Genomic DNA, 21,197 nt, shown 5'->3' on the forward strand with positions numbered 1-21,197 from the left:
GAAAAAAAGCTTCCGCCAGTTTATGTGGGTCAATCTCACCTGACGGGGACAGGTGTTTGTCTAGCTCATTTTTACCCTGTTTTTGTTTGCTTTTCCCCTCCTTTTTTTTTTGCATAATCCGATCGTGATTGATTGACGCGCTTTGAGGATTGGCGCGCAAAATATGAGACATAAATTGCACTAAGGAAAGGAAAGACAGGGAAAACAAAGAGAATCGCTGAAAATAAAAGAAACTCGAGGAGATAATGGCAATAAAAAGAAACTCATTGTTGGTTTCTGTTTTTGTTTTGAATTTTAAGCAGTAAAGTTCAAGAAACTTTTGCCACCTTTACTTAGATGATTATTTAATTTCGGAAGACGAGGTCTGAAGAGCAGGTCTGACAATCATAAAAGTTTGACTTTTACTATAATTTTAGCTGAGCCTCATAACAAGTACGGCAAACTGGTTGCTATTTCTGTGTAAAGATTTAAACTCGTTATGAGACGGGACCCTTTGTCAGGTGACTTTGGTTGAAGACAAGAAGGGGAACTTCCCCTGCATTTAATTAACAGTTTCTTGCTAAAAGGTGCAAGTGACGTACAGAAACGTTAAATGTCTTAAACTGATGCGTTTTTGTCATCTCTGTGCGAGACGATCACCCATTATATCGATATATTTATTTGTAAGTCCCATACAAACAAAAGAAGTACATTACGGGAGGGATTTTCATAACAGAAGTTGTATACAATGAGATAAAATATAAATAAACTACAAAACATTAAAAAACAAGACATTTTCTTTGATATTTCTAAACTTAAGGTGCTCCGAAAAGTATTAAACAAAATTAAATTAAAAATAAACTTATATCTTAACTTAATTCAGTTAATCTAAATTTTTAGTTGATATAGTGTAAGACTTTTCTTATAAGCTTGCCTTGTTCCCATTACTTTTAATTTTTTCTGATTATACCATTTTTGTAGGCCATAAAATACCTATGGAAAATTACATAAAAATGTATATATTTGGTTATGACTGCAACTCATTCTAAATAACAATTAAAATACCTTTGAAAGCTCCCTCTCTGTTTTTTCGTGCCTCTCGCATTCCCACCCTTTTCAGGTGACCCCTCGCAAAGGTTAACGAAGCGGAACGCATTGCGAGAGGGAATAGAATAAATGAGGGGCGGTGGGAGGTAGGGAAATGAGCTTGCAATGAGTGGTTAAAAGTTAAAACAGAGGGGTAGACTTTGTTATTCAACAGGTGTTTTGGTATAAGGCCTGGACAGTTTTTCTGTCTTTACCTTAATTTCTTCAAATTTATTTTTATCTGCTGATATATATTACCTTTGAAATTGTGTGAGGAATTTTAAAATCCCCCAAAAAGTTGATGTTCAGGTAAAAAGTCTGTACAAAAAAGAAAAGAAAACCGCTATATGATTTCCGGTCAAAGTCTCAAATTTCATTGAAATTTTCAAGCACTCCCTCTCTGAAATTCAAGGTTACCCAAATGCTGAAAACTGATTCAGTAATTCAGACTCCACTCCCCTTTCCACCACTCCTCGAAATGCTGCCAACGACCTTAATCATATTTAAACAGTTTTTTTTGTTGGTTGCTATAGAGATTACATACCATTACCTTGATCGTTTTTTGTCTACAATTAACTGTCATTTTTTGATTCGGTATTTTCTTTTACTGTTTTTTTATGTGGATTTAATGTTGAGTTAAATGTGAGCAAACAACAAAAAAAATTAACCAAAAAAGTAGCTTCAAGTAATTTGGTTATATAATCTATTTTCCATTATAAATTGTTTTATTATTTTAGTTTGGTTTGATTACCTTTAATAATATAATAGTAATAAAATTCTACCACTTGTATAGCAATTGAAAATAAAAATCTAAATAACAGAAATTAAAAACCATTCGTCTTACAAATATATTTATTCAACTCCATTTTATGCTATATCGCTGATAAAAGTGATTCAGTCTGCACTTATTTATTATGCCGTATGTAGACAGCTGCCCCTAGTAAAATACAACTTTTGAGTACTGAAAAAACTGGCTTTTGTAGTCAGTCGAATTCAAAGTTGCAACTTTTTGGCTGCCATTTAATGTCAACTTCACTTTGCATCAATAAAATGCCAGCCGGACCACTGACTCATAAAAAGCAGCTATCCAACTAACCGCAAATGATTTTTTTTTGCATTTTTTCCTCTTCTTTTTGGCTGCAAAAATTGCGCAACATTTTGCAGCAGGTCCCCTCAACACTTTTTGGCTTTGGTCAATTTGCAATAATTTGCTGGCTTGTTTTTAGATTTTTTTTTTTGCATTTTTACGAGCACGCAACTTCAATTTGTATGATGTTTTTACATAAAGTAAATTAAAACATAAAATAAAGTTGCCTTCGCATAGTGCCATAAAACCAGATGAGATAGATTTCCATGAATGTTTTGTGTTTTTAGCTCAACTACTCTCAAAAGTGGGCTAATGAGTTCAGTTGAGGCCGAAGTGAGACAGAAAGACGGGCGGAAAAAAGTGGAATAGCTAACGTTTTGTTTGCAAACTTTTCTGGCTTTGCAAGTTTTACTTGATTTCTTATTTTCAATTTTCCAAAACAAAAACTATTTGCGGTTTTCATATCTACGCTTTTATGGCCCCACAAAAAGCAAAACATTTTCCATGAATTTGCCATGTGTGATCACCTCGGATAGAAACCGCAAAATGCTTTAAGGCAATAATAAAAAACAAAACACTCATAAATGCAGGTGATGTTATAGTTTCTAAATCGTTTTGTAGTGATGAGATTGTGGCAGTTCTTTTAGGTTCGGGCTCAAAAAAATTTTTTACAAAAATATATTATAAATTGACCATTGCAATTCCTCTTTTTTTTGTTAAATATTAAATTTTTTACAAATACCTTTCCCCAAGAATTATAAAAATAAAGACACTTTTCCGGCAGTTTGTTTTTATCTCCCATTTCCTTTCTCCTTCACTCGGCTTTCAGCATTCGTAGTTGCAAAATGTCTTCCACCTTTGACCCATTTTCCCGATATGCACTTTACACAAACACACATTTTCCCCCACTTTTCCACTTTTACTCGAAATTCAGTCGTCTGCGCCTTTGTCTCTATTTGAGTCTCTTTATCTGTCTACATCTACATCTTTCGCAATTATTTTGTCTTTGACGTTTCTTTGCTGCTACAATTTCTTGGCTGCATTTTGGCTTTTACCTGCTCGCGTGGGTGGCACATTTTTGTTGTACTTCGGCTGCCACTTTTGGTGGTGTTGTTTTTTTCTTTCATTATCACGTGTTTGGTTTCCTTTTATTTTTGTTTGGCTGCCTGCGTCAAGTTGTTTTACAAGTTGCCTTAGTTGGTAATTCCCTGTTTTTGTTGGCCATTCAATGCCAGCTAATTTATTTGCATTTCGAATTGCTAGAATTTCTTCAATTTTGAAGGGCTTCTATAGGTTGTGGTTGGCTTAGGCGTAGGGTTAAATTAGCATTTATCCATTCTTAGCGGTTTGGTGGTTTGTTGGTTAAGTGTGAAAAGTCTTTGCATTATATATAACTTACTAATATACTCTTTATTTGTACTTTTCAGTTCCGGTCGCAGGCAGATTAGTTCTAATGCCTTAGCCAGGTGAGTTAAAAACATATAACTACAATTTGGGGTTTATATAAAGAAGTTGACAAATTTTTTGCTGGCAAAAAACTAAGTTTTTTAAAGCCTTGTAATTGGCGCTTTAAAAGTCGATCCTCATTTACAAAAGAGAGTCTTTTGTTACATTTTGTATCTTTTAATAATGTTAATGCCGCAAAATCTGGTAATTTGCTCCATAGTACTTATTTATTGTTATTGCGGAAAAGTATGCAACATTTAACGAATTCTCTTTAAGCAGCCGTAAAGTAGGCCACATATTACATTCGCGTAGCAGCGTTTGAATTAGAGTGACCAGGCTTGCCCAAGATCAGCCTAAAAGTATACTTTTTTTTGTAGAAAACGTCCCCCACTTTTAACATTCTCAAAAATGTTAACTTAACAGTCATGTTAACAGCGTTTGAATTCGCCACAGATAGTGGGTACACAAACCATACCTTGCCGTGCATTCTGTAGGTGGCGCCCGCAAAGTAAAGTTAAGTAAAACTACAAACTCTTTTTACATAACGAATAAATTCAAAAATGTGGCGCGAACTCATAAGTTTTGAAAAATAAATTGCACGTGGAAAAAATCGTCTTAAATTAAAATATCAATTAATGAAAAATATGAAAAAAATAGTCAAAACAAAGGGCATAGGTTGGGGTCAAAAGGGAAAATCATTTCTTAAACAACTGTTCATTTTAGTTAATTTAAATATTTTTAATTACCCTTTTTAGCCAACTCTATAGATCATCGAGCTTCAACTCATCGGGCCGTAGCTCTAACTGTGATACAACCGAAGACATGTACAGCGACATAAGTTTGGAGAATCGACATGACTACGATTATAGGGTAAGTAATCTATTAAATACAGAGGAGGCTGCTTAAAAATGGCTTTGCCCTGATATCTAGATTTCGTTAAGACATCAACCCACATTAGTTTCTGCGACTTATTACACATTTGTCTTGCACAATTTGATTTCAAAGTTTTACCATTAAAGGACACAAAATAGAGGAATAAATAAATAAATCTACCGTTGCATGATATGCCGAAAAAAATGTCAATGTCTGATATTTCATCAAAGAAATTGCCGATGAAGGGGAATAATCCGCACTTGAACCGAATTCGCAATTGCAAAATGAATGTACCAACTTTCATGTGTGTGAGCTTGAAAAACATTTTCATTGAGACGAAATTCCGAAAATGTTTCGTATGTTTGTTGGGAAAAAAATTCCCTGGAAAAGTGAATTTGTGACTTTTCACTTTGGATCTTCGGCCAAAATGAATTAAAACGTGTTTTCTCTCCCTCAATCGCTGTGGCAGTCACCTTCGCTGGTATTTCGCTGGGAGTTCGTGGCTACTTGGCAGGTGAAATTCAGTGCTTTGCTTTTTGTGTGGGTTGCTCTTGTCTCTTGTCTATCGCGATCTCTGCGGATCGTATCAAATCCGATTGTGCCCAGCCGACTATTATAGTATATTATATAAAGCGAAAAAAGCAAAAGCATTTCAGCGGGATCTCCGCAATTGGCCATGGCCAATGGGGGAGTACATTGGCGCCTCAAGGTCATTGAAATTCACTTAGCCTCCCTTGAATTACCGCCAATTACAATCCCCACTGGCCAAGTAAGAGCTTTTTTGATTGAGTGCCAAAGAGGTCGGAAAATCATCGAGGCCTTTGGGGCATATTTTCGCTTTTCCTTGTGGGAAACATCTGTAATATATGAGGAAGAGTCCAAAACGTTTGTGGTTGCGGTCGTATTTTTAAATGAGTATGATTTATGGTTTTATTCACTTTGCAAAACTATTTTCTACCAAAAAAATAGTACGTCTTTTAACACCTAATAACTTTAAAACTTATGTCTTGAATCACCTTTTTTCCAATCATTAAAAATCAAAGACAAAGGCTTTCCTTCCTGCCATTTTGCACTTTAAGATTTCCTAAAAGAAAGCAAAGAAAATAAAAATCAAGCGATAGGAATACACACATGTAATGTTGATCGGGGCAGGTGTAAAATTGCTTTCTGCATAATTGCTTAAAATAAACATTTAAAAGGAGTATGAACCTGGTAAAAGTCGCCAGCGACGACCATAAAAGGAAAGGTGGAAAAGCACACAGGAAAAAACAAAGCAGAAAAAAGAAACAGAAGTGAAAATGATTTTTGCGAAAAATCTCACGTACGAATCAATTTTTAAACGCCCCTGTGCGATTGTTCTTTTATGCAACAGGCCAGCGGGAAACGGAAGTGCAATTTGTGGGCGAAGGGGAGGGGATTTTGGCCAGGTGACGAACAGGTGGAGTTGGGCCAAAAGATCATTACAAGGCAAAGAAGTGCCTCGCATTTGGTTTGATTGTTGTGTGTAACTTGGCGCTGAATACGAAATGAGTTGTGAGTAGAAAAACAGAAGTTAAACTAACGAAGATAATGTTTTATTCGATAACTGTTTTCTTACTTGAAAATATAGTAAGGTATAATGCGCTAGCACTCGAAATGTTATGTTAGTAATACATTTTAATGTTAATGTAAAATGGATGAATGGAAGTCAATAATTATTGATTTTTATAACAATTATATTTCAAATTACATTTCCCTATAATTTTAAATATGAATTTTTAGTTTTAAAAAAAGAAAACGAAGTCAACACGGTTTTGCCTTTATAGCTGCTCTTGACTTAAAATTTAATCCAACCCCTGTTTGAAAGTGGACGGAGAAAAGCCAAGAAACTTTCCACATCTCACCTTGGCCCGATGCCCAGGAAAGTGCTAAGCGTATCCAAAAAGATTTTCACTGCACCAAATACGATTTTCTATTTAATTCTTCTTTCACTTCTGTTGGCCCAAATTTCCGAACCCCGTCCCGAATTTTTTCAATGCTTCGTTGGCTTAATTAAGTTGAGGTCACTCTTCTGACAATCTAATGCGGAAGAAACGAATCGCACTGGATTGAACCGAAAAATATTACATAAGGCTTTGGGATGCGGAGATCTTGACATCGTATTCCCAGTTTTCCCAGCGCTGTCAGAGGTTGATTAAAATCTGCACTCGTCTTAGACTCTTTCCAGCTGTTTTGCATCGTCGCACTTATGCAATTATAACTGTAGGCAGGCCCAAGAAGACAATGCCACAATTGCAATTTGTTCAATTGTCAGAGTTTGCAAGAGATGTGGGGAAGAAATCTTTTTTTTTTTGGTTTGGTTTTTTGGGTTAATACATGCACAAGTGGAGTATCTGCGGTGACGACATCACTTCAAGTTGCCCAAGCAAAATGTTTAGGATTTGGTAATCTCTCGAATTGAATATCTCCCCGACTTTGTCTGCTCCATTATATCTCCATACTATATATGGGCAATTCCAAAATGTCGCTCGGGACATTTGCACACCTTTAAAGTTGAAAAAAAATTGTAAAACAATGGATTTTAATTTGAATTATGGGCTTTTCTTTTTACTCTTCCCAAGCTCTATTTTTGGTAAAAATCTTAATTTTGTACCACTTTTAGTTTTTAAGATATCGGTAAAAAACTGCCGTATTCGCTCGGGACAAAAATAGAAGTGGATTTCGGGGAAGTTCATACAACACCAGAAATTAGCAAATTCTGATGGAATATTTGAATGCGATTTTTTTTTAGAATGTTGTTCAAACATGTCGCTGTGAAATGCTTTTGGTTTTACTCAAAAATTCTTTGCCGTTTTTTTTTTATGCAGTTTCAACCACATTCGCTCGGGACATGTCGCTCGGGACATTTTTTCCGACTGTTTTGTAAAGCGGATTTCTTTACCTCTATCTCTCAATTGCTGGATGTTTTGCTTTTAACTTAATAGTTTAGCATGTGAATGAAGCATTCAGTACAGAAAAATGTCACATATTAGCATTCCTATAGGATAAATTTACAACAGAAGACAGGTCCAAAAAATAACAAAAAAATAGCCAAAAACTGATTTTTGCGTATATTGGTGGGGTTTGTCATAAAAATAATCAAACTATACACCAAATTTGTAGTTAAGCTCAGTATCCAACTAATTAGAAACTAATATCGGGGCAAAATCATGTGGAAATATGTTTTATTCAAGTTTCAAGGTTTTTGGCTTGGTGGACTTTTTTTTGGAAGTGCCCATATATATCTCCCCGCCGCATTGGTGAAGGCGTTGACTAGAAACAGCCACCTACAAGACAGCGCATAAACAAAAAACTACCACCAGGTGTCTGGCTAATAGAATGCATAAATATAATAAATGGAATACAAATGAGACCAAAGACAGCAGGAAGGAAAAAATAAGGGCAAAATGTTGGGGAAACGAAATCATCATTTGTTTTTATTGAACAGCAGCTTATTTATTACAATTATTTGGTGCTATAAGAAATTAGTAGTAGATTGATTAGGAAAGACCGCAGAAATAAGAAATAATAAATATTTGAAAACTCACAAACTGCAGGCCATAAAATATAATTCAACTATGAGTAAATCACCCAGTTTCCCTGTCATTTCGACCAATTAACCTCCCCCTAATGGACTTGCAACAGCTGTCCTATCACAACAATTTCGACCCATTTGGGCTAAACGTTTTCATAAACGTCTTTGAGTATTTAATTCCGTTTTTACTTCGGTCTACTTTAAGGCGCATTTGCATTAATTATGATAATTGCAACGTTTATGCTTCAATTCGTTTGGTGTGTGGGTCCCTTTGTCTTTGGGACTTTGATGGTTTCTGGGTCAACGTCACATTTGGGTTAAAAATTGATTTTCGTTTATGGTTTATACTCGCGTTTTTCGTATTATTTTTGTATTTTCCCTCCATATCTCATTCGGCTCGGCTTTATGCTTTTTATGTTGTGCCGGGCCTCGACTTGAGGCGGCGGCAGGTCTTAAAGGTGGGCGTCAAAGGTGCCAGCAAAATTGTTTAATCGATAAGACGTCCCTAGCAGGTGGCGAACGGAATGGCACGAACTGCTAGACAAAAGCCCATTTTCAGTGGGTGCAGAGACCGTTTTTCTTGCCGGTTTTCAGTTGATGGATCGATCGATGATGGCACGGAATTAGTAAAACGGTCTTTTGGCTTGCGATAAATATTTATCAGCTATTTTTACCGGTAAAATATTATTCTTTGTCTGGGATTTTTATATCCATCGGAGGGCTTTGTTAAAAAGAATACAATTATTCTTAACTATTTGTATTTTTTTTTAATTTTTTCTTCGTACTAACTGCTGTTCTTCCTTTCCATCATTTTCCCCTCTACTTCCTCCTAAAAATGCCACATTGCTTGACATTAAAGTTGTTCTAATGTTGACTTTACATTCACCTCATTTCCATATCCATTATCTTAGTTTTTGCTATTCCAAATCTAATAATAATTCGTTCTTTATTTTCCTCTACTTCCAGGTAAGCACAACAATAGTCAAAAACACAAAACTACCTCGAGCACTCTTATCTTACCAATTCCACAACGTAAGTGTTAAAACGAACCCACAAAAGTGTTTCTTGTCTGCCTTTTATCTAAGCTGAAAAATCGCCCGAAGAATTGGCCATAATGTGAATTTATGTTCCCACACACACTCGCAAAAGAGGCGCCTATTTCTGGGGGCGTGGCAGTGGGAGCAGTAGAAATCCTACGCTTTCCATTACGTCATACTCGCTTTTCGTATATTATTTTTTGCACAAGGTTGTCCAAGGCAAACGGGGCGTTACATTAATGGGTAACTAGTCAAAACGAATCGAATCGGGTTCGAGTTCGAGTTCAGTTGAGGCTGCACTTGTCTTGGCCAACTATGGGTTTTATCTTTTCTTGTCTTCGCTATTTGGCCGCGCAACAATTTATTATAAATAATGAGACAGTGGAGAGTTGAGTTAACAATTACGGCCTACGTGTGAATTACCTTTTTTTTGCCAGTACTTCTTTCATTAAATCATCTTGAACTTTTGGCATTTTGTGATGGGATAAACTGAGGGTTTATTGAAGTAGTTCGAGCTTATTTTTTACATTGATTTTAAAGTAAGAAAATGGGTCGAAAGGGGAAGGATTATAATTAGGAAGTCGTTAAAAGCTCTATTAAATATTCTTTAAATATAGAACGCAGAATTGAGCTTTCCTATATATTTTACAGATAAATATATCTGGCTTACTTTACTTAACTTTTTGTTTACAACTTCCTTGGTTACTAGCCAATCTTATCGTACACCAACCTTTCTTAGTTCCCCTCTAGAAAAATTCTTATGTATATCTAGCCAAAAAGCCATTGTTGCCTTGGCAACTAACTAAACCCAGTACATATACACAAAATGAGCCAAACACAAACAAATCGGAATACAAGCGACTTCAAGGAGTGCTATACGTTCGTATTGAAAACAAACAAAAGAATAAATTCAAATTGCAATAGCGACTTCTTTAAATTTCAATCATTCTCACAGTACACACAAATATTGACTATATTTTTGCCTAATTATACAAACACACAGTCATCGGGTGGATATATAAAGTTGGTACACAGCTGGAAATGAAAAGTAAATAGTGCTGGCTTTAAACGTTTACCGATCTGCGGGTCTTGCGTTGATTAAAGAGTCGGTTAAACAAATTAGAAGAGTAAATAAAGATTGCAATATTACGTATACGTACGTGTGAAATGTAAAGATAGCACAATTTAAAGGTAGTGATCTAGGGGTTCTTAAAAAATGGTATTTAAGGTTTTTCAACTAAAATGTTTTTATGGCCCTATTTAAAATTAAAAAAAATCATTAATATTAAAAAAAAATGTAACACACAGGTTAGGGTTAATTTATCAAGTAGGCTCTTTTCCACTGATTCAAACTTGTTTATTAAATGTGAAAAGCAGGCTTTGAGATTGGATTTCATAGATTTTATAAAGGTGGCTTTGCCGTTTATTTCAACCAGCCTTTTTTGAGATTCCTAGACAGCTCAGCAAATTGGTCAGTTCAGTTCTAACTGTTCGGCTGTAAGGTTCTCTTTGAATTTTATTTTTTTTCCTATCAAACTGTCTCCGTCAACTTATCCGGTAAATATATTTTTGTTTTACTTGTTTTCGGACAAGGCGACATTCGATATTAACCCTAATAGATCTGGCTTTCCTACGTAAATTCTCGGCATTTGCGAAGATGTCGTTGCCGCGTGTTTATTTTGATATAGCCGCGGGAGATCAGAAGCTCGGACGGATTGTGATGGAGCTGCGATCGGATGTGGTGCCCAAAACGGCGGAGAATTTCCGAGCCCTGTGCACCGGCGAGAAGGGCTACGGTTACAAGGGCTCTCCATTCCACCGGGTGATCCCGAATTTCATGTGTCAGGGTGGCGATTTTACCAAGCAAAACGGAACCGGAGGCCGCTCCATCTACGGCAATAAGTTCCCCGATGAGAATTTCCAACTGAAGCACACGGGACCGGGTACTCTATCGATGGCCAATGCTGGGCCCAATACCAACGGATCGCAGTTCTTTATTTGCACCGAGGAAACCACCTGGTTGGATAATAAGCACGTTGTCTTTGGCAAGGTCGTCGAGGGAATGGATATCGTTCAGAAGGTGGAGTCCTATGGATCTCAAGATGGAAAGACCAGCAAGAAGATCATCATCGCAGACTGCGGTTCCCTGTAAAAAGGGAGCTAGTACAATTTTACACTCGTAATTTAATTAATCTTGATACACACTGGAATTATCTTGCGAAGTTCATGTTAATGTTTAAAATGAAAAGCAAAATATAAGGGAGCATTCAGAAAGAAAACAAAGTTTCCATTCTTTTGTTTACCTGCAATAGAATCGTTAGTCAATAGAGTTCCTATCATAACATTTACATTATTGACTCAGAAATATTCTTTCGGGGAAATAGCTCGTTTTACAGACCAATTCGTTGAATCATCTGGAGCACCCTGACTGGTACAGCTCCCTGACTCATTTTCCTTTGATTTTCTTTTCCATTACTTTTAATTGACTCAATTAAGTTCAAGTGATGCTCTCGCATACATACATATGTCGCTTTTGATTCCTTCCACTCAATTCTTTGGCTGTCTCCCATTACCTTTCCCTCAAGCCTTTCTATCCACTTTACCCAAATGCACTTTGCAAATGTCTATTAAGTCATACACACTGAAAACCGCTTTCTTATAGGGGAAGTAAAAAATGAACAAGCCATCTAAAATGTATATTTTAGAATCAATATCAATCATATGCCAGCATGCCAACTCGACCGCAAAATTATTTAAAATTTATTCGATCCCAATAAGTTTGTTGTCACTTTCGTCATTTATTTAAACGCAAAAATTGAAATTATTTACATGGCAAAGAGTTTTTATTTTAAACAAATATAACAAATTATGCAACAATTTTTATTGGCTTAAAAATAGTTTTTTATTTTTTATTTCCAGTATTTTCCAGTATTATTATATAGTACTAAAACTATTTTTTAAATGATGAAAATAAAAATCAACTACATTTTATATTTTGCGAGTGCATGCAATGCGAATTTCCAACACTACTAAGTCGCATTAGTGGCATTTTTCTATTGCGTTTGTTTTTCTTTTTCTTTGGGGCTCTGGTTTTTGTTTTTCTTTTCGTCTTTTTTGGGCACCCAAAACAAGTCGCGTTCACTGCCGAAGTCGACGCCGGCAGAAGCAGCGACGGCGGCAGAGGAGGGGCCGCGGCTTTGCGCTGACTTTTCAGCGCTTTCCTCTCTCAGATTGCATTTAACTCTTGCCGCGCTAACAACACTAAAAAAAGCGGAAAGGCGAAGAAAAAGCCGCCCTCTCTATCTCTCTCGCGCTCTCTCGCGCGGGTGTTTTGTTGTTGTGCAATGCAACTGCCAAGGAAAATGCTTAGGAAAATGCAGCTGCTGCTGCTGCTCTCCTGAAGCAAAAAAGCCAAAATAAAAGGTTTAAAATTGAAGAAAATTCATTCAAAATTACCTCAAATCGTGTGTGTTTTTTCGGTGTTTTTTTTTTGTTACCTCTTTATCGATCGAAATCGTTTATCAGCTGTGTCAGGTGCCTATGGCTTATTAAACGCTTATTTCACAAAAAAAAGAAATCAAGCCAAAACACGTTAATTTTATGGTCTGATGTGAAAAAACCCTAATAAAAATAAAAGCCCCCCTTTCCTCACATTTCCAATTTCCATACCCTCTGGCGAATATATTGGTTGATTGATCTTAAATTGAAAAGTGCGGTTGAATAAGTCTGTCAAGTGTTTTATCGAAAAATTAAAAAAAAAATGGAAATCAAGTGTGGCATAAAATTGATAAATGATGAAATTAATGATACAAAATGAAAGAATAAAAAATGCAGTTCAAAGAAACTGTGTGATATGGGGCATTATAAATTGATAAAGCCCTGACAGTAATTGATGAAAAAAAATAAAAGATGATAATATAACTAAAAAATATATACATATGTGCATAAACCGGACAACAGAAGAAATTCAGTGTGGGCTAAAGTAACCAATTAAGCGTGTAAATAAATACATTTTTTTGCGACGAAGCTTATTATGGATATTGGACAAGTTTAATATTTGTCCTATTCAATGATAATTCACGATGGGACATCAGTTAACTAGGGAAAAGAATATATATATTTTGTTATATGCAAAAGGCCTCTTAATCCGTGAAAAACAATTTCCAAAAAAGACTATTTAGCCATTTATTTCAAGAGTTTCTCCCATAAAAATGGAATTAAATATATCAACACAAGATGACCCTCCAATTCGAATCACCCATGGCATTTTCAAGTTCATTCAAAATAGCTCGAATCTTTTCTTTCTCTCTTGATTTCTTCTACTAGGCATTTTCCGTACCGTTAAGTTTGGTAAGAAAATATTCTTTCATTAGCGATGGTTCGTCAATTAGTAGGCATATAAAGCTAACGGCGCTGTGCCCGAGGCAGAAAAAAAGAAGAAGACAACTAACCGGAACTGAAAACTAACATTAAAACCAATAAGCAAAAGGCCTAAGGTAGCAACAATAACAAAAAGAAACGGAAAAGAACTTCTGATGACATCAACAAAAAAGGGGGTGTACGAAAGAGATGGGATGAGATGGATGTGGATGGGGAATACTACCATCAAATCCCAATCCCGCATGCGTCCCGTTACTTTTGCTTTTCGGTTCGTGTCCACGCTCATTCACTTGCGCTTTTGTTTAGTAATGAGTAAAAGATATAAAATGGGGGAGGGATTTTGGGAGCGGTTGGGTTGGGGGTGACCATATAAAAATTCCACATAATTATGCGCTGTCTCTGAGTCAAAGACCATATGTTCCAAAACAAAAAGAGACGGACTGAATCGACGGGAGAATCACCCTCGGACATATGGCGAAAAACTTTTCTTTCGGGGGGATCGCTCTCTTTTTCTTCAGCCCCTTGTCATTGCTCTGTTTGTTGATTATTATTTTTCCTATTTATAAAGATTGCCCGTTTTTGCTCTCTCAGTCGCTCATTTTTCTCTTCTTCTCTGATTGCCTCAGTTTATTTTGCCCCTGAATTTCTGGTTCATTCAGTTTGCTTTTCGCGTTTCGCGTGTTTTAATCGAATTTTGTTTGCCTCCCTCGATTGTGGTTGTAATCAACATATAACACACTATTTTAAATAATTCCAAAAATGTGATATTTATTTAAAAAAAAATTCAAAAATGTTTGTGCAAAATATTATGATTTCAAATGTTTATTTTTTATCCGAAATTTAGAAAACCTTAGAACATTTTTTCATGATTACATCACTTGTTTTTGAATGTAAAACAGATGTTTTTTCATTAGAAACAATTTGAATTTTAGGAATAGTATTCGGCATTCCTGATCCCATTTCGCTCAATCATTGTGTATTTTACAACCTTTTCTTGCTTTACTTTGTGGCATGAAAAATGCACAGCAGCAATATAAAATTTGCATTTAATGAGCTCCTCCTCTTTCGACTCATCCCCTTTTTACCCCCTCTCTCCTCCGCCCATTGTATGCAAATCTTTGTGGAATTCAATTTTGTTGAAGAGCTAATGATAATTTTCTTTTATGCTGTTTTTGATTGCCGAGCATGTGCGATGCAGAAAATTGTTTAAAAGATATGGAAATCTTAAAAGATTCAGCTGACAAAAAAGGAAAGTTTACTTCATTAACAATTTGTGTTTTAATTGATTTGGTTCAGTTGACTAAACACAAAATGAATAAAGTTCACAGATTTTTCGTTTTGAGATGATGACTGTATTTGTATTTAAACAAATACAATTGTATTTTAATATGATTTCAATTGACATATTTCTTATCTCCTCTAAAATAAGTTGTTCTGGAATTATTTGTTGTGGAATATTTACGAAACATTTAAATTTTTTGTGACTCAGTAATCATATAAATCTCACTTGAAGGCTTTTTTTTGTAAATACGGAATAACATTATTAAACGAATTACTTTTTTTAAAACTAGTCAAATCTTTATCAGTCATGGTCTGCTTTAAATTGGCCCTCATATTGACCTTTATTCACGTGTATGTGTTTATGTGATTATTTAGCTTTGACGAGGGCACCTTACCTATAAAAGTCGCCGAACGTTTTGATAAGACCAAGAATGATTCAGTTTACTAGACTATATAAATAACAGGCACAAACACATTTTCAAGTAAAAGAAACCTAGCCAGCCATTGCATTTTCTGGTAATTAGAAACTTGTCGGACAGTCAGTACCTAAAGAATTAAAAACAAAGAAAACGGGGAGAGGTTGGAAATTAGATGTACGGAGAGGATATGCAAAGTTGTCTAAGAATTTGCCTTGAAGTCTGAACAAAAATAATTTAACGGTCTGTTGGTTCTACAAAAAAAGATCTGTAGAAAAGAGAGGGTTGGTTTATATAATGAATAGAAAACTAACTGTGATTAGCATATTTGTAGTAGCAATAAGAACTGCTGGAAATACCACTTCAATGCACCCAATTTATTCCTCTTTTTTTATGATAGTAAAATATTTATTTAAGCTTAAGTGGGAAACGCAATTTGAGGTAGATCAGTTTGTGTCAGCCAACAGCTGTTTTCTGTCGCGACTTTTGTCTCTTTCCATTCTGTTGCAGCCCTCCTTGTCCTCTCCCTTCAGGCTGTGAAATGAGGTTAGCATGTTGTTTCAGTTTCACCTTTTAGTTCTTTGTCTTAGCGTGGGCGGCCGTCTAAAAGGTTTATTGCCATGTAAAATGCAACAACAGAAGAAATAATTGCAAATGCAAACGGCAACACCAGGCAAAGAAATCGAGGTTAGACGGGGTAATTGGCACGAATTTGTTGCCAAGTTGAAATATTGGAAGTTCTCTAGGGGTTTCAGAGGAATAAAGGGTTCAAAATAAAGTACCCACTTAAATGTATATTAGAATACATAAATGACGAGGGTCTGGGAATATCTACGCACTTCGGTATAAATAAATTATGAGTGTTCGCTGTTCAAATGATATATTGCTAAGGTTATTTGTAAAAAGTTCTGGATTTTTATGTATTCTAATTCTATTTTAAGTAGCTTACCCAAAGAATTATAGTTCCCAATTCCAAATTTCTCAAATATTTCCCGAAGAATCCCCACAAAACAATTTATAAGGCACCTATAACCCTATCCCAACTTTACCATGACTTGCTACCTTATATCGCCACAAATTTGAGCTATTTATGCTAAACAAGTCAATCTTTATGGCCCCACATAAATGCTTTATCTGGGAACTCATAAACTCGAATAGTTCCCGGGCTAGCGCGTGTGCATCCATTATATGATCCCCCATTAATGCTTAGATATTTCATCTCAACCCCAAACATTCTTTCAGTTCGGATTTCAAGCGTTTGGTGATGAAAAATGCATCATAAAACGTGCCTGCTACTGCATAAAGGTTTGAAAATATTGCAGCTGAAAATAGAAATTGTTATTGAAGATGTTGTTTCACGTACTTTCAATTTTCATCATAATTTTCCAACGAAACGAAACAAGTTGCACAAGATGTATACGACACTGTCTGTTGTTGTTATTTTCAGTTGTTTACCGGACAAGTTTTGTTGGTGAAAGTTGTTGTTGGTTTTGTTGTTGTGCATGTTAATGTTGTTGTTGCTGCTGCTGCGTTTGACATGCTCCATTGACAAAATTGGCCATAGATCAATGAGTCTTGCGGTCAAGTTGCTTTGGACTTCTGTTTTCGGTCTTTGGGGATTTGTGGTTTTGGTTTTTAATAGCTTTTCAGAGCATTTTGGGATGGAACACTATTAGAAAACATTTCAGAGCTGTATGAAATAAGTAATTATATCCAATTTATTAAAAGAACGGAACAAATTTTGTATTTTCTTTTATTTTTTCTGTCTTATGTAAAAAAAGTGTTCTCATTTCTTAGCTGGAAAAATAAGTAAAGCAAATAAATTCTAATTTATTTTGACAAGCCACTTAAACCCATTTGACATGAGCAAATGTGCAGAATTGTTTTTTCTGCTCTCCTTCTTCTTTTCCTCTTAATTTGTATAATTCCCGATTCTGTGCTCTTCTGAATCACACAATTTATTATAAACAATTTTGCGAATGATGAAAAATTCAAATAAATGACACATTTCCCGACGCCATTTCTAGCGATGGATTGAATCATCGGCTAAGAAGAGAGAGAGAGAGAGCAATGAAGAGCAAAGACGGTCTCCGACTAGATTATGCAATTCTTTCAGTTACAGCAGAAGAATTGCATGCACCAACAGTTTTTCCCCTCCTTGGCCTCTTCTTTCTATTGCTTTGTTTTATCTACACGAAGTTCATCAATTCAACTAGGAAATTAAACTTAGCCAGAAGCCCAGAAGAAACCAAACTCAGTCGTGTAGAAAGAATGGGACTCTGGTTGGGAAGAGAGGGGCCTGCAGGGCTGAGAGGAGAATTGGGTAGACTGTCTTCGTCGGTTCTTTTGTTTTGTTTATCTTTTTGCAAGCGCACATTTCCTGCATGAAATACAGAAAAATTCTTTATGGCTTTCCACCATTCTCCGCCTTTGTTTCCAGTCAATTTCTTGCTCTGCTTTCTGCATCTCCCATCTTTGTATAAAACCCATCCAAATCCAAATCCCAAACAATTACCTTTCAATTTGTTAAGAATTGTGCTAAAGGCCATCGCAATACAAAAGAAGAAATCATTTGCCAAGCTTCTATTTATTTTTTTTCCAACTATTATTTTTCTGCATAATTCATTTAACTGCTTGGGGGGAAATGAAAATTCTTTTGTTTATTCTGTGAACTCTGCTGGGGGTTCAAGAAACTCATTTTTGGAGAAAGAGAGAAAGAAATTCGTGGGGGACAATCAGAAGAGAATTGCCAAAAAATTTGCTCCGATTATAGTTATGCAAGAATATCTTCATGGGAAGTTTGTGAATTTTAACTTTTTTATAACGCCAATTGCTAGCTTAACCTGCTATTATAATACATATACATATACATATACATATACATATACATATACATATACATATACATATACATATACATATACATATACATATACATATACATATACATATACATATACATATACATATACATATACATATACATATACATATACATATACATATACATATACATATACATATACATATACATATACATATACATATGGGCACTTCCAAAATGTCGCTCGGGACATTTGCACACCTTTAAAGTTGAAAAAAAATTGTAAAACAATGGATTTTAATTTTAATTATGGGCTTTTCTTTTCACTCTTCCCAAGCTCAATTTTTGGTAAAAATCTTGATTTTGTACCACTTTTAGTTTTTAAGATATCGGTAAAAAACTGCCGTATTCGCTCGGGACAAAAATAGAAGTGGATTTCAGGGAAGTTCATACAACACCAGAAATTAGCGAATTCTGATGGAATATTTGAATGCGATTTTTTTTAGAATGTTGTTCAAACATGTCGCTGTGAAATGCTTTTGGTTTCACTCAAAAATTCTTTGCCATTTTTTTTTTATGCAGTTTCAACCACATTCGCTCGGGACATGTCGCTCGGGACATTTTTTCCGACTGTTTTGTAAAGCGGATTTCTTTACCTCTATCTCTCAATTGCTGGATGTTTTGCTTTTAACTTAATAGTTTAGCATGTTAATGAAGCATTCAGTACAGAAAAATGTCACATATTAGCATTCCTATAGGATAAATTTACAACAGAAGACAGGTCCAAAAAATAACCAAAAAATAGCCAAAAACTGATTTTTGCGTATATTGGTGGGGTTTGTCATAAAAATAATCAAACTATACTCCAAATTTGTAGTTAAGCTCAGTATCCAACTAATTAGAAACTAATATCGGGGCAAAATCATGTAGAAATATGTTTTATTCAAGTTTCAAGGTTTTTGGCTTGGTGGACTTTTTTTTGGAAGTGCCCATATACATATACATATACATATACATATACATATACATATACATATACATATACATATACATATACATATACATATTTCTAAAATAAACCAGCAAAGAGAATGATTAAACAAAAATTAATATTTGTGGTATGTTTAAATACTTGAATATTTTACAAATAAATAAGTGAATCAATTAATAATACTTTAAAATACAATGAATTTATGTATAACCATCGTCTAAAAAAATCAATCAAATAAGAACAATTTTTTATGTGTAAAATATTTTATTTAGTCAGAAGCAAGCCTTAACATGCCCAGAAAAGTGCCTTAAAAATAAATGGAGAGATAAAAACTTAGCAACACAAAAATATCTGAAATATGTGCCTACAAAACTGAGACAAAACAGTCTTCCCACTCAAATGAAAAATCACAAAATAAGAAATAAAATATCAATGTGCGAGAATCAAACCAACAAAAAACCGCCCTCTACCAGTGCCACGCCCCAGCAAAACCATTTATCCAAATAGGAAACAAATTAAGCAACAATAAAACAAAAACTAAATCATGAGTAGTCAACCTGCCAGCCAGCCCGATAGCATCGATTTAGCCTATGATATGTGGGCGGGCCAATTCGAATTCGTAGGACCCACAAATCAGCAAGGCAACAAAAATAACAACAACAACAGCAGCAATTTGAACAATAACAAGTGCAGAATCGGAGCGCAACAAAATCGAAAGCTGTCCACGGATAGTCTAGAGGATCTGAATCTGAGCTTTAACACGAGTGCCTCGCAAAATCCGCTGAGCAACGCCTACAGTTTGGGAGTCACTGGCGGTGCTGGGAGTGACTATAGTGGTTTTGGAAAACACCCGCCAATACTGATCGATCAGGAAACCTTCCTTAGCCTAAATCCAGCGGACTTTGAGGACATTGTGCCATCGAATTCGGAGCCAAACTCGCTGGTCTTCATCGAAAATAAGCTAGAGACGAACAACAATAGCATCGAATCGAACAACAATAATCATATCAACAATAATAATAATAATAACAGCAATAAGATCTACAACTTGGAGAATTTGACAAGTAAATTCAACAATAAAACTAATAATACAAACACAAACGGTTTTAAATTGGAGAACCTGAAGAATTTCAAGAACAAACTACTCTGTGATTTCGAGGACACCAACGCCGGCGGGGGAGGAGGAGGTGGAGGCAGTGGAGGATCAGGACCTGTTGGCATGATGAACGGGGCCCTCAGTGCCGAGATTTGCGACAATCTCAATGAGCAAGTAAGCAGTGTTCCACTAATTCCCCCGATTCCGTTGCTAGTTTCATCCAAAAGTTCAGGGTTCATTTGGGGGTGGCGACGCCCCCTCTCTTTTTTTTAGTTCGCATGTCACGACATCTAAGTAATATATAGTATATACGGCCTGTCAATAATGTCCAGGCCATTCACTATAAATAAGCAGCAATTGAATGTAATTTGCTTTAGTCTAACTTTGAATTGCCTTAGTTCAACTGTTTTGTTCGGTTCGGCGGTGGGAAATTTTGTTCCGATTTGACATTTTAATCAATTGCTACTGGAAGGCTTTGGCAGGAATAATATGTTGGAAACCAACGAAGTGAGTGGTTTATTTGCGTAAAAAATGTTGGGAATTGTTGCAACATTAAAATAAAAATGGTTAATATAAACAATGATGAAAAATTCGAAGCAACTACAATTATAAAACTAAAACAAAAATTCAAATATTAAGTTTTTTAAAACCATACAGTACTCACAGTTTTCTGATCCAAATGTTTCCACCTTTTTAGAAAATTGATGTTTATGCCAACTATGTTTACGATTTCCTTGACTTATTTACCTTTTTCAACGTCAAAACTGGGCCAATAATAAAATTTCAAAGTCGAAGAACTTGTTGTGTTTGCCATATAATTTGCCAGACATCTGCTAACTATAAACAAAAATATACTGTAGTTTGCGTCAAATGAGATCACCGGCCACAAATCATCAGTGAGAAAAGAAAGGAAAATCGAAAAAGATATTTTGAAAAATTGGTTGACGAAGCCAAAATTAATGATACAAAAAACTGTAACAAAATTGATGATTAGCCGTGAAGGGAAAATGTGTCAACGAAAGTAACAGAAGTGAGCTCATGTGGATGGAAAGAAAAGTAAGGAACGTTAATTTCTAAGGCGATTGCTCTAGTTTCAGGGCATTGAAAGAAAAGAATCTTCCATGAGCTATGGATGCAATTCCCAGCAT

General features: G+C 35.4%; 2 protein-coding genes across 9 annotated transcripts in view; both read left to right on the top strand.

Annotated features, from left to right (window-relative positions):
* Positions 1-21,197, top strand: part of nuf (rab11 family-interacting protein nuf) — a 48,339-nt gene that overhangs the window by 20,660 nt on the left and 6,482 nt on the right. For 5 of the 7 annotated variants that reach the window (XM_017142004.3, XM_070215669.1, XM_070215670.1 and 2 more), the window contains 2 exons: positions 3,580-3,618; positions 4,354-4,468. In XM_017142004.3, coding sequence (XP_016997493.2) covers positions 3,580-3,618; positions 4,354-4,468 — 154 coding nt within the window. Of the gene's footprint in view, positions 1-3,579; positions 3,619-4,353; positions 4,469-12,294; positions 12,485-19,225; positions 20,224-21,197 lie in introns of those variants that run through there. The other 2 variants (XM_017142003.3, XM_044393859.2) reach the window with 1 other exon arrangement.
* LOC108057660 (peptidyl-prolyl cis-trans isomerase) lies at positions 10,461-11,344 on the top strand. Of its 2 annotated transcripts, none has more exons than XM_017142016.3 (2): positions 10,461-10,618; positions 10,719-11,344. In XM_017142016.3, the coding sequence occupies exon 2, from the start codon at positions 10,719-10,721 to the stop codon at positions 11,211-11,213; it is 495 nt and encodes a 164-aa protein (XP_016997505.2). In that variant the 5' UTR covers positions 10,461-10,618; the 3' UTR covers positions 11,214-11,344. The 2 variants fall into 2 exon arrangements, with proteins under 2 accessions (XP_016997505.2, XP_016997506.2); XM_017142017.3 differs by having other exon boundaries at positions 10,476-10,618; positions 10,681-11,344.

This window comes from Drosophila takahashii, chromosome 3L (assembly GCF_030179915.1).
Source record: "Drosophila takahashii strain IR98-3 E-12201 chromosome 3L, DtakHiC1v2, whole genome shotgun sequence".
In the NCBI taxonomy this organism is placed as follows: domain Eukaryota; kingdom Metazoa; phylum Arthropoda; class Insecta; order Diptera; family Drosophilidae; genus Drosophila; species Drosophila takahashii.

Bases quoted from the DNA above. Each gene is read 5' to 3' on its own strand.
- LOC108057660 (XM_017142016.3), top strand. From the start codon at position 10,719: ATGTCGTTGCCGCGTGTTTATTTTGATATAGCCGCGGGAGATCAGAAG.